This window comes from Rhodnius prolixus, unplaced genomic scaffold (assembly GCF_049639745.1).
Source record: "Rhodnius prolixus isolate KJV_2025 unplaced genomic scaffold, Rpr scaffold_2, whole genome shotgun sequence".
Taxonomy (NCBI): Eukaryota; Metazoa; Arthropoda; class Insecta; order Hemiptera; family Reduviidae; genus Rhodnius; species Rhodnius prolixus.
Window position 1 is genome coordinate 7296670 of NW_027411592.1, and position 14158 is coordinate 7310827.

The 14158-nt window shown below is 32.9% G+C and overlaps 1 protein-coding gene across 8 annotated transcripts in view; it reads left to right on the forward strand.

Moving 5' to 3' along the window:
* per (period circadian regulator) overlaps positions 1 to 14158 on the forward strand; it is a 52157-nt gene that overhangs the window by 17483 nt on the left and 20516 nt on the right. For all 8 annotated transcript variants that reach the window (XM_074117505.1, XM_074117512.1, XM_074117507.1 and 5 more), the window contains exons 2-3: positions 10618 to 10707; positions 13489 to 13566. In XM_074117505.1, the coding sequence (XP_073973606.1) occupies positions 10618 to 10707; positions 13489 to 13566 (168 nt within the window). The remainder of the gene's footprint in view (positions 1 to 10617; positions 10708 to 13488; positions 13567 to 14158) is intronic.

Below are 14158 nucleotides of genomic sequence, written 5' to 3' on the forward strand. Positions count from 1 at the left end.
GATGCACACTTAAACTTTCTCTTTTTCTTGAGGAGGTGGTTGGTTGTGATACTATTTCAGTGAAATGTACGACTCTATCGCCTAAATAACATGCACAAGGATGAAATGGTTGGGCTATGAAAATCGCTCAATTCTGTTTCCCCTTTCAAAAGTGAGATGAAAATTTTAAAAAATTTGAAATAAAACCTCTTTTAAACTTTTAATTTTAAATTTGATCAAGTTAAATTGTTTCTATTCGCCGATTCTACTTATTGGTTTAGTAAATGAATTTCAATCTGAAATCATTAAATGAATCTTTCCAACAATATTTTATTTTAATAAAGGGAAAAAGTTATTTTGACAAATGCAAGTAATTATAATTATTTAAAAAAAAATTCCTTTTTTGTGAGATATTAACTTTCTAAATCCAAGTTTGAGGACGAGAGTTGAGTTGCAGTAAAAGTTCACCAGATGGCCATGCCCTACATTGCGTTACCTTCGTTCTGGAGGGCCTCCACTAACTCTTATCCAATAGGAGGTTATTTCTTTATTTATATGAATTATTTACCAAACAGAACTCAATTACTTGCAGAATTAGTTTCATAAATCTTATAATTAGTTTTACGATTAGATTAAGAATAATTTATAAAAACTTAAGTCTATTCCCATTTGATCATTCTTGAACGAAGGAAATTAATTTATCCTGAGTTTATTAATTTCATTAATCCTTTTTTTATGTATCGCTTTTGAATATTTTGGAGAATAAAGGTATTGGAAACCATTTCTTAAAACTCATTTTATTATTTTTGAAATAATTTCTTACAGTTATAAAACTTGAATTTTAATATGTATTGTTTGCAATTTCTTTCTCCAAACAATTCCAGAAGGGCCTGTAAGCTTGAAGAATATCGATTGTGCCCAGTAGAAATGGACTTGAACAAGTTACAAAGCAGGATTTTTTTTTCGAATGAACACTCATAGTGCGGGGCTTGCCCCTTCTAGTAAACAGAAGTATCCACTTTTTGGAAAATATGGCGAGAAATCTGAGGCTTCCTTCCTGCTCGAGGACGTTTCCAATATTTAGAGTAGCATCGTTAGCATTAAATGAGTGATAGGAATATTTTTTCCTGCAAATTGGCATTAAATAATGACTACTAGGGGTTAAGAGCAGACTGGCACTTCTCTAGAAGTTTATTGTCATACATGGTCAAAAAATGAATTTTACATTTGGCAGGAATGCGCAAATGTTCTAGAATTTAATTCAGACACTCCAAACAAGCACGAAATTGCACACTGTTTGTTAAAAGCATTTTTTTGCTCACTACAGAAGTTGCACTACCGATTGAAGCTATATTTTTGGTAGTACACCATAGTAGTGTTTCATTCCTAATGCTTTGGGAGGAAACAATAACAAGAATAGTTTTAAACGTCAGTTTGTAGGACGGAGGATCGAAGGAAGTTGATATTTGTGTTTCATAAACAATATCCGACCCGCTTGATCAGGATGCTGAGAAAGGTCGCTTCCACCATCAAGGTCACCGCGGAATACGCGTCTGTGTGCTGTATAGCAAGATCCTGAACTTGTCATTCCAGTGAACAAACCACTTCCGGCCTGTCATTTAGTTTGAGCTGTTTCCTTGTTGTTACGAGTAAAACTTTTAGTGTTTTACTGTATAAAGTATTTTAATACTAACACTGTCTAATTTTGTACTTCCTTGGTGCTCTTTATGCGGTCTTCTTTGAACCAATTATTTTAGAATTTTTCTACTTATTTACTCTCTTTGAAGAGGAAATTTTTTAACCTTATCAGATTTATTATAATTTGTAAAACTTGCGAAGAAGATTTGGGATTGTGTCCAAGCTCAGATGTTTTATACACTCTTAAGATTACTCTTTCAGACATTATTGCAAACATCTGTAAAAGTCAAATTTAACACCCTTCCTTAAAGAACTTAAGGGCACGATCAAGGAAGTCCATTTTGCAGAATAAAGTATGGAATATTCATTATCACATTTTAGAAATACAATTATGACTAAATTAGTAGGTGCTACTTTTTTAGCAATAATCTTTTTGAAAAAATTATTTACCCAATTTTACGAAATATTATTTTTTAATTTAATATTTTTGAAATCCTAAATTTCTTTTATGTTGATTCATGTGAAAAGTTTCATTTGTATGCGGAATTTTAATTATTTACTGACCTCGGTAATTTACAAGCTGAAATCGAAAATGAAGCATACTTATAATTTATTAAAAATCGATTACTTATGCAATATTTAACCTTTAGAAAAACAATCGTAAATGAGTCATACTTTTCAGAACATATGCTACAAGTCCAGATATTTAGGAGGCTATTGGTTCACCCACATTCTCCACGGAGGAGCGCCCTATTAAAGTTCTCTCTTCCATCGCTAAATCTAATTCAAATTCCCCCGCACCAGTTAAAAAGCCCAGCATCCCCTCAGGTATCGTGGATGGGGTGGAAGCTCATTCTATCATTATCACTTCCGGACCTTTGATTTTCCTCAAAATAGGAAGTTTTGTGGCATACTTAATTCTTATTAATATTATGCAGGTGAAGTTTTACAATTAATGCCATTAATATAACGAGTATGCCGGAAGTTGTTCCCCTAAACATATTATTCCGGTCATGAATCATATTTCTTTCTTGGGCTGCGTAAAACTAAAACAGGAGGATTGCATTGTAAAAGGTGGAAAAAATGAAGTAATTCAGTAGCAAAACAGTGTGGCTGACTTCAACAACACTTACATAATAAAGATGGTAATTATGTTTGATTTATTCACAGAGGTGTTGATATTCACCAAGGTGACTCCATTACAGTCGCGAGTTCTTTTTGTCGCTGTGCTGTGCTGGTGTAGCTAAAGTGTTCCAGTTTTACACTGATAATCCTGCAGACTTCCCTTTGTCACTGCCATCTTTCCGTTTCAGTATTCTACCCTCATCACTCTTCCACATCGTATTTCATCATCTCGCATGATGATATTCATTCAGCTGTGAACACCAACACTAATCGAATTATTACATTTAGTTGACCATTTTTCTACTGAAACTGAATTTACTCAATGTGTTTTCCTTATGTAAGCTGGGGTCAGGCTCGCCATCATAAATCACTTCGCACATAAATAACTACGGTGGTAGATTCACTTCCTACCACTGCACAGCACCACCGTCAAATTCAGATTTTGTTAGACCAAAAATATTTATCCCCTTATAATGATTTATACTAAATCATATGTTTCAAATAAAATTAATGCAAGCAGTTCGTCCACCAACAGGTTTGGGGAAAATACCAAAATTATTCAGTTGTTCTGCAAAAATAGCAGACTTCTAGTAATACTATTAATCTCTTTTAATACTTTTTTTGGTAGGAACTTCGTACATTAATGCTGAAATGGCGTTTTACGGGAGTAGGTTAAGCTTGCAGTTCCTTGAAAACACTCAAAGAATCAATTTTCTAGGAGAGAAAAAGTTTGAACTAAATGTGATAGACATTTTGTAAATATTGGTCAAAGTTGAAAGTCTGCCTTAATTCTTTCCCTAGATTCCTAGAGAAGTGGCACCAAACTGTTTGCTTATGCTTCCTAGGGTATACGCTTTCGCTAAAAATTGTCTTAGCTCCTAAAATAGAGGTATTAGGTTAGATTTAGAAAAGGAGTGGTTTTAAAGCCTAATCCACTGCGGCTTAAAATACTGTAGTTCTCTGTATTTTGTGATGGCTACAGTTTCATAGAAATACTATTTCACTTAAACGGCACTTATAATTGGACTAATTACACTGAGCAAGGCTTACAGTGAACTTTGTAGCCTAATACGAAGGCAGTGGATCACTTTGGTCAGCTTCTCATTGAACAGTCACCGCCAACACCTTAACACCCTAAAAGTGAATCTATTACCTGAAAGGGAAAGCGGATTGCATACTCTCAGCTGCTTATACCACCCATGGCAGTTGCTCTAGCTGGTGCTGATTATAGTTCTTTCTCCATTAGTTCTTCACATCGGCTGCGACAGTCATTAGCGCCTGACTTCATTTGTTTTCACAATTTTATACTTGTTTGCTCAGAATGTTGTTGTATATTCTGTTATCACATTGGTAATATTCTTACTCTTGAATTATAATGCCGACACTCTGTTCTTAGAACTAAGGCGTTTCTTAAATGTGTGACTGAAAGTGTGGTGAGAGATTGTCTTTAGCCCAATTAGTAGCACACAACATCCTGATGTATAGTGTGTGATTGATATCCCTAGGGATGCCAAGATCTCTGAAGAAGTGGCGAGGCTCTTCCCCCCGTGGATCGTGAAGGGAATTATTGCGTCTCTATCTTGCCAGGTCTTCGGCACTAACATTTCCTAGTACTATCTTATTCTTGTTTAAGCGTTCCACTGGCCCAACGCTTTTAGGGAGCCCAACTGAGCGAACTCACTCACACCAAAATTGTAATTGTAGTTTTGGTAAATTTAGTTGTACAACTTTTTGACTTTAGTGTACCAATCAACTTTAGCCCAGCATTAGTTCTTTTGCTTCTCTTTCAAACGACCGCAGTTGATGAATACCAACATTCGACCGAGTTATTCTAGGTCACGTTTCTTAGTATTAATTTACATTAATATTCTCTTTACATATCATTTGGTTGGTATTGATTATTTATGATTATGTCACACTAGTTTTGTGCTGCGCTGTGAACTTATATTTCCGAATTAATAATGTCTTGGACTTCGAGGCTATTTCAAATTCGAAGTTTTTGAAATTATTTTCTCGTTGAAAGGTGTGCCAAAATCCTAAACTTAGAAGAGTAGGTTTCTTTTTTTTGAGGTCCCAATGTGTTTTCCGCACAATTTGTGAACACACTGCATACATTTAGAGTACTGTTCATCTTTCTTAGCTCTGATTGATGGATCCAAGGAGGAGAAAGATTGCCAACATAAACGAGTTGCCAATAATCTTCCTTGCTTTACATTTACTAAGTGCATTTCCATTTTTCTCTTAATTTCTCGTCCAAAAACCTTTTACTTTTCTTCTTTCTTCCATGTTTTACATTTTTACAGGAAATTCTATTTAAGCGATGTCCTAAAGTGAAGCCTCTTACATTGTGAGGTTTTTTTCTATTCCTTCCGCTGTAGAAACCTGGGTAATATTTATGAGCATAAAATGAGTAAACAACATTCCAAGAAGAAAGCGATTCTGTAGAATGACTTTTACTGTTTACCTAAGCGTTTCTAAGATTGGAACAGGGCCATAAAGTGAGTTGGTAGTTGTAACTTTGGCTTTAGAGAGCATGCTGAAAAGTCACGCTACTTTCGAAAGTATCTTTCATTTTAAAGAAGAATACTAAAGCTATCTACCTAACATTTAGTAAAAATATAAAATTTCGAACAGGTAAGAAAATTTTTAAAGAAGAACTTGGGAATATAGGTTATATATATAAAGTTAAAGTCACGTAATTGTAATAATATTAGGGTCAAGAAATAAGATAATGCAGCCAGGTTCTGTCGCCTTGCACTTGGAGGATAACTGATGAAATGCATGCATAAAAAAGATCCCCCCCCCTACATTGCAAATAAATTTTTCTGTTGCCATTCGTCGTTTAATTTTCCAGCCCTGAACTTGAATTATTTTATCAAAAACTATATTTTGAAAACAGAAAACAGGCTAAAAATGAGATAAATGTTATTGTGAGTAAATATTTCGGTGTCTTTGCGTGTCTTTTTGTTTTTTAAAAAAAAATATCGTGCGCACTAAATTTTTCAAGGTCGATCTGTGATTATATTTCTAAAATTAAAAATTCCCAAAATAAATAATTCTTTTATCGTTAAAAAGAAGAGAAAGAATCAGGTTAGAGTCGTATAAAAAAAAAGTATTGGTTATTAGAAGAAACTTTTAACTAGTCGTAACTGAGTTAATACTCTTCTTAGGGTGGCTTCAAAACTTATGTAACGTTTATTGTGGAGGAAGTCACGTTCAGACCAACGTGAGCCCAACTGTACCGTTCTATTGCAACGTAATTTCAGTCATTTATACATTATCTACATTTAAATTAATTTCAGAATTTATATGAAGTTCATTTATATAATGTTTGTTCAAGTTCACGGACCTTGTAATCCTCATTATTAACATTGATTGGAACTTGGGACAAACTACAAACTTGGAACCTTAGTACCGGAACTATCATAGTCCTCGAAGGGCAATAACTGTATTTCCGGTAAATAATAATAATTTTTACAAAGTTTGGCACGATCTTAATACTTCCTTCTATTAGTACTAATAACAAATTGAATTATGTTTGCCTGCTGTTGTCGTTAATGTTCTTTGTCATATCTTTGTCAGATTTATTTATTTTATATTTTTTAAAGTAATAAATTAGGTATTATTAATATTTTGGGTGAAACATCATTTTTAGTGGAGGGCATTTCCGAAAATGATCTTTTTTTGCTCTTTTTTTTAACTCCTGGACACTTAATCAGACTTGAGATAAAATTAACTTGGCAACGATTTAGAAACCAAAGTTTACTTTTATGTAAACTTCTACGCAGTAAAGTGTGAATGATACTGTGCCTCCACGCGGAGATACCCAGTTCGAAATCTTCCCTTTTATTATTCCCTTTAGAATAGAATAGAATAGAATAGAAATGCTTTATTAACAAAAATATAACATAAATAAACAAAAATAAACTTCAAAGCTATTTGGCTTGGTGCTTAACACCGTCAGCCAGAGCTGTCATCTATTATGAACTGTGGTATTTACAAAAAACTAAACAAAGTGAATGAAACTTCAATAATTAAATAATCAAACAAATCTTTTATAAAATAAATACCTGTGAAAATAAAGCAAAAAAATATTTATGTACAATAATAATAGTAATAATAATGATATATACAATAGTAACAGTGAGATTCCCTTTGTGCTCAGTAGTTGAACTCCTGCACAAGTAGGCTTCTATATTTATAAGCACATGTATGAAAATTTATTAAGTTTCTCCAATTATCACCATTCAATTGGTTTATCACTTCATTCAGTGTTAGACACTTCTTACCAAACCACTTCAATCGCCATTCCTGTAAGGTAGTGCATACACCCAAATAGTGATAAACATCCTCCATTTCATTACTATTACAAAGGGAACACCTTCTTTGTTCCTCGGATCTACAAATGCTGAAATTGAGCTTAATTAGCTGTCCACGCAGTTTAAATATATCTCTTATAAACCTTAAGCTATTGTGATCCGAGATATAATGATCTTCTGAGGAGAACAACTTCAGATCTTTATACAAGGCATGAAAACTGGATTTTTGCGCTTTACATATCATTTCTTTTCTAAAATCTTTTTTTAAAGCTTCTAACATATTTTCATACATATCCCCGGACAGATAATCCAACTGCAAACCCATTTTATTACACAAGTCTAGATTATCTTTGTGCCACAATATTCTTTTATCAATAATTTGCTTTGCCAAAATTTTAGGCAGCCTTGAATCTGGCATCAGCAAAACCTTCCTAATATAATTAAAATGTAAATTCAGCGTATAGAAAAAAATCGGGTAAAAATTTGTTTCCAAGTACAAAATATATCTGGGTGAATTGAACGGCAGCGAAAACAATTTTTTCCCTTTATGTTTAGTGTTTTTTGCAACATCCGTTAAAAGAAGTAATATATTCGGCCGTGCTGGGTATCCCATTAAAAAAAGCTATTAAAAATGTGCAGTATGTTCTCTTCAGTGTATGTTTTATAAAAGGAGTACAAATTGCTAATGAATTGAATATAATCTTTAAAAATAAAAAAGAAATAACGAAGTTGTGATCCGTGCCAATGTTTATGTAACTGAATTACATTTGAAAAATGATTAGATATAAAGTTTTGCGCACTTGGCTTGCACCTTTGCAGATTATGCAATTAAAAGTGACAGAGAGCGCTGGTGCAAGAATATCTAGGGTGGAAGTAACCGTTATTTCCACATTTGTAATATAATTAGTTGGAAAATTTATGATGATAAAGAATTACTTAACAAACCTGTTTGAGTTCCCTGCCCGAGATCTTACAGTTTATTTAGTTCCAGACCAGAAGTCTAACTCTGACGCTAGTGATTCCAAATTCTGTTTGTTTTAGCCGCGTGAAAGCAGTTAGTGATTTTTGGTAATTATTTTTATTTTCTAAATTTAAAGCGCCTCAACATCAGAGGACATTTTGGCTTTTTTCATTGTTGTGCTCGGCTCCGGATGACAAGTCCTCGTAACAGACAACACTATCCATCTCCATATTCTGAGCAGTAATGTATGCATATCATTGTAAAGCTGATCTCAAGAGATACCTTAAACACTTCGTGTCCCTCCTATCCTTTTTCAGCCAGCAACTCTATTAATGAGTGCTTAACATTGAGGTTTCGACGCCTAATAAGGAACATGTGGTTAGGATGAAATCCAAGCATGTGCTAGGTTTCATTTTTCCTGTTGCTTTTGCGGTAGTAATTCTGCATCTTCGAGATCTTTGGGTCTTAGTAATTTGTGTTTTGGTTTTTAGGCTTAGTAATGAAGGTCGGAGACTTCTCTCTGATAAACGCCACTTGAATTTAATATTTTCTGTGTAAAATAAATGAGAATTTAAATAGATAAGTTATTAAAACTCCGTCTTTGAAGAAAGAAAGCAGAAGAATGAACCCAGAAGTTAAACAGTTGTAAAAATGTCAACAACATTCAGTCATTTGCTCAAAACAAAACTAAATTCTAAAATGCAAAGGCGATGTCCATCAACCAACCGTGAGACAGTTGACCAATGTTATGACGTAAATTCCTCCGCATGTTTTAAAGTCAAAAGAAATTAATTCAAGGAACCTCTAGTTAAACCACAGCCTGTGTCCACAGATTTTCTATTTCTTTTCCTTTTTATTTTGATTTGATTTTTTATTTTTCTTAAATCGTATGCTGAAATTTAAAAAATCGCTCCGTGAATACTCTCGATTTTTTTTACATCTTTTACTCAATAGCAATAAGACAAAATATCTTGAGGATCCCTGAGTCCGTCTAAGTAGTTTTTATACATTCTCTCGGAAAATTGGAAAAAGTAAATTTGATATTTAGGGCGCCACCAAGTGTTGGTCAAAAATAGGTGAACCGGAAGCCCCTAAAACTGGCTTTTAACTTCCTGTACTAGTTGCACTTACAACTATGTTTATGCTATTTGGCGCCGACATCTTCTCTCCTGTATTCATGGAGTGTGTAAGCGGAAATATGTTCCTATTATTTTTAACTCTCTCGTTTCTGCACTAGTAAGCGGAAGTACTGCGATCATGCGAAATCTTCAAAATGGAGATTTACTAGAAATATGAGTATCTGTTTTGAGGTACTCATGTCCGAGAAAAAAAGATTTCAGGAAAAGATTTGTGTGTGTGTGCATGTCAAAATAGAAAAATCTCAGGAAGCTGAAAAATTATGTTACCACTAGAAGACCTGACTTTAATTTAGTCAATAAAAGCTCCTGTTATTCAATCCTCATATTCTGTAGAAAAAATATATTAGTTTCTTGTCTCGGGTGATACGTGTGCTCAGAAAGCTTAATAATTTGGGCAGAATTAGTTGACTGTATATTGTGCGCCAAGAAAAGTGAAGATGATCACCTGACAAGAAGGTTAACCTTCCTAGGTATATGTAGAAGAGATATGTAGAAGTTCTCAAAGGAAATAGGAAATAGTATTGGAAGCCAAAGTCCAAAAGAGAAATCACAATATTCTTTGTGAACAATAATGAATATAATTTCTGGAATTCTGTAATAAAGAACAGTTAGTTGTATTTATTTATTTATTAAATTTTTGCCAATAATTTACGTAATATTATAAAGAATCTAACCCGTATATATAAATATAAAATTGTGGCTAGCTCACGTGGCATTCGTAGTCGATATTGTTTTGCTACTAATACTGCCTTCTTTCAATTTATTTTTCTCTATTTTAAATATGGAAGTGGCAATATAATAACTCAACTAAGAAATACGTAGGTTTTATAACATATTTCTCGAGTTTTATGGCTTTATTCAAACCTAAAATTAATATTTCCAGCTGATTGTGATAATAATAAGGAAGACCTTATATTTAGCATTGACAAGTCAACTAAATAAAAAAAGGAGGTCCCAAGGTAAATAGAAAACCCATCCCCTTACAGCAATAATATTTTTAAAAAGACGTATCGAAAGAATTACTTCCTCGGATAAACATTAAATGTGTATTTTTATAGTTTACTTTGTGCCATTGACAGACTTATTTATTGCATAAGTGTTATTAATGTAACATCTAGTGATAGTCAAGTACTGGTCCTATTGAATAAGAAGTTCCTGTTATGTAATTTTGATGGTTTAGGATCCTTTCGTAACAATTACTTGTGATATAGCTAAATTGAATTCACTATTTGTATTGTTGGATTTCTATCTTCTTATTTTTGGATACTACTGTATCATCAAGTAATCGTGAAAATGGTTAATTCTTCGATCACTTACAAGTTCGCAGAAATGGGACACATTAAGGAGAAAGCTCGTTATTGTTTTACTTCAATTGTTAAGTCATATTTTGGGTATCCAATTAAGCTACCAAGTTTCTATCATATGTGAATGAATTTTTGTTAATTTCTGTTTATAGATCGGACGTGGAGGAGACTGGTACACACAATACAAAAGTATCAGATTCAGGTTACTCCAATAGTTGTAGCAATTCTCAATCCCAAAGAAGGTAACCTTAAAATATATTACATTCTTTAATAAACAATATTGTATAATGCCAATCCGCTAACCAATAATGTTTGTACAACATCTAACAAATATATTTCATGTAAAAATAGTGTAGTAAAATGCGAACCAAAAAACAATCATTAAAACAAGTTCTACGAAAATAATCATCTTAATAATAATAATAATAATAGTAATTATAAAAATAAAATGCCTCTGATTAAACTCTTTAAAAATCTACTTCGGAACATTATTTTATTACTAGGAGATACCTTTGTTCATGTTTCTCTGGGGCAAGATCAGACCTATTCAACGTCATCTGGTACTTAGGAAGAATGAGAAAGGACGTCTATCTATCAGCCAATTTTAGATCTAATCAGCATTTTTAGAGTTCTGACCTAAACTTAAAACTTATTCAAAATGAGTTTTGCTGTGAACTAGCTTTATATTAATTGCTGGACGAAACTTTCTTTTGAATTGTAAAATCAGGTTCTAATTTTAGGGAAACCAAATTGAGTCAGCATTTCCATTACTGCTTCTCAAACATTTTGTAGTAAACTGATATCTAAGCCAGAATGGCAGAAAAGTCTGATACCTCCGGCGGAGCTCTGACAGGAGCTTAGACTGTACATGGCCCAAATGGTCGAGATAATGCTCACCCCATTGATCAATAGAGTAATAGAGATATGCCAAGCAAATTAATAATAATTTAGATAAACGGATAGCCTGCATAGTAAGGGAAGAAATAGTAAGAAATTTATGATTCGCGTTAAAAAACTTAAAAATCATAAAAAGTAAGTCAGAATAAATCTAACTAGAAATATCTGCAGTTTCTTCCAGCAGAAGGATGTCTGTTGTACCCAGCATAAACTTGAAAAAAGGAAGACACCAAATTTAGTTGTAGGCGATGTACCCATTGAAGTGATTTAGGATATAGTATTTGTATGATTAGTATTTTTGGATTCAATTAAAACCAAGCCGCCATATTTATGGAATACGTACGTAGAACGTTATAGTAATAGAAATACCTCCGAAAAAGCTTAAATACAGTTATTAAGAAAAAAAAAAAATCAGTGCTATGTATAAACAAAGCGTTTTATGGTTTTTAATTGGCTTAAGGAACTATGGTTAGTTTTGGAAAAAATACACTGGAAAGAGTAGCTGGTTTTTGAGCACAGTACATCATTATGGGTACTGTGCTCAAAATTATCTGCATCAATTATGTAAAAGAAAAGACAATATTATATTTACTGATCATTGAATGCAGTTCTGCAGTATTCCGAAAGAGTTGGGACTTTTAAATGTATGTTCGGTAAAATTGTTTAAAGTACCTAAATATATGAGGTTCTAGATTTGAACACTGCCTTTCATAAGGTTTCAAGTAAAAAAACATCAATCAGGCTGGTCTGCCCTTCTTAATTGCTCTTGATTGTCGGTTTCTGAGTAAAAGTGGGCGAAAAGCTACCTAACTTAAAAAATACAAACAAACAAATGGAATTTACGTTGAGTTTTCCATAAATGTTATCCTAATATTAATTATATAGAACAATATAAGTTCGAGATTTATATTGAGAATCAACCAAAGCAGTAAAATATACATATAATGTACATATATTTATGTCACCTTATCTTTTGAGGCAATAGAAATAACGTTTATTGTGCGATACTTAATGGACCAGTGTAACAAGGAATGTAAAAGGGTACGTCCAAGTGACTCGGGTGAGTGATGAGAATTGGATTACAAAATGCTTAATTTCATTTAAGAAGGAAGGTCCAAGAAATGCTTAGCCAGAATTACAAGAATTTAAAGAAGGGTTCTAAGTCTCTTTGGATTTGGACATACTGTACTAAGACTATTCTCAAGATAAGTCTTAACCTCCAAAAATGTAAAATACGATCGTACATCATCATTATTGTTTGCTTGTTTTTATATAAAAGACTAAGCTAAAATTTTCTTTTACCATAATCGTTCAGAGAGCATTGTAACTTCATAAACAATGGATGTCCTAAAAATATTAAGATTTACATAAAGTATTACATAATGAAGTTTATATAATTCTCATCTTTGTAATAACTGTTAAAACCATTTACTGTGGTCAATGTATACAACATAACTGTACATTATTTAACTTCTCCAGAACAACTAAGTTAGAGAACTTGTTTAAACATTTTTTGCGAAATTTAAGAATTATATAAATTTGAAATAGTGTGAATTGGAAATTTAAAAAAGTCAGGGAAATAGAGATTTAATATGTAGATTAATATGGTTAGCCATGATTCCACTAGGAAGCCCCCACGCAATATTATCTGAAGAGGATTGCTTTGATTGAAAGAAGTTTATAAATAATGTACTTAGAAATATTGAGGCCAAAGTCTTATTTATAGAGTTGTCCCTTATTTATAGAATTATCATGGTTATAATAATAAAATGATTTAGCAATTTACTTATTTTACTAACAGAACAAGCAAAAGTATTTAATATATTAAAAAAAAAGAAAAAAGTGCCATCGAAAAAATCAGCTCATTTGTTGAACACTGGATTCAAACATTGGCTTAAACTGGTTCGTAGTCCAACCTGCGGTTCTTAAGTTTAGGATCCACATATAGTTCCCAGTCAATATGGATCAGATAATCTTAAAGAGAGAACCTATCCGTGGTCAGTGCACAGCCAAGGCTCTGGATGCCAGTGAACTTAGATGTTGGTACACCTTAATTAAAAAAAAAAAGTAAAAAATAAGACGCCTTATTTTGTATTTGTTGCCTTATTTGATGACTTTGCTTGCAGTTCCGGAAGTACAAAGTCACGCAATAGCGGGTGTTCTAGCGGTAGTTCAGGTTACTGTGGAATCACATCACCAGCCCAGTAAGTATTTTTTTAATCACATTTGAAGATTCTTTTATAATACTTGGTAGATGTTGCTGGGCTTGAAAGAAAAATCCGTGCATCCAGATCAGATGGATTGTCCTCTATTCTAGTTTAAGAATAAGTGTGGAAGTTTTGAAGTGGCGTTAGAATGGATAGTGTTTTCTATAGGCTAGGAAATCAACAATAAAATGAATTATCAAACCTCTTCCTTTTATTTGGAAGGACCATAAACGATATTCGAACCAAAGATATGGCTTGCCGCAGTCAACAATTTTATCTTCTGTATAATTTCTAGTGCTAATGACAGAGAAAAATTATTACATCTGTTCCTCTTCCAATATTTAGCGAATTCAAAATATGTAGATTATTTTTTTACGACGAAATAGCAACAGATATGTTCGTGTATGTAAAACAAGCCTTAGATTGGATAGTTAAAAGTGTATAGAATGGATTCAACGGTTGCCTATGGCAGGCCATATTTTATGCAGAAGCAAATCATTTTAAGGCCTTCCACATGGAAGAGGTTTGCGACAACCTTTGTAATCAAAATGCTGATTAAAACAAAAGAAAAGTCGTGTTATAAATATAA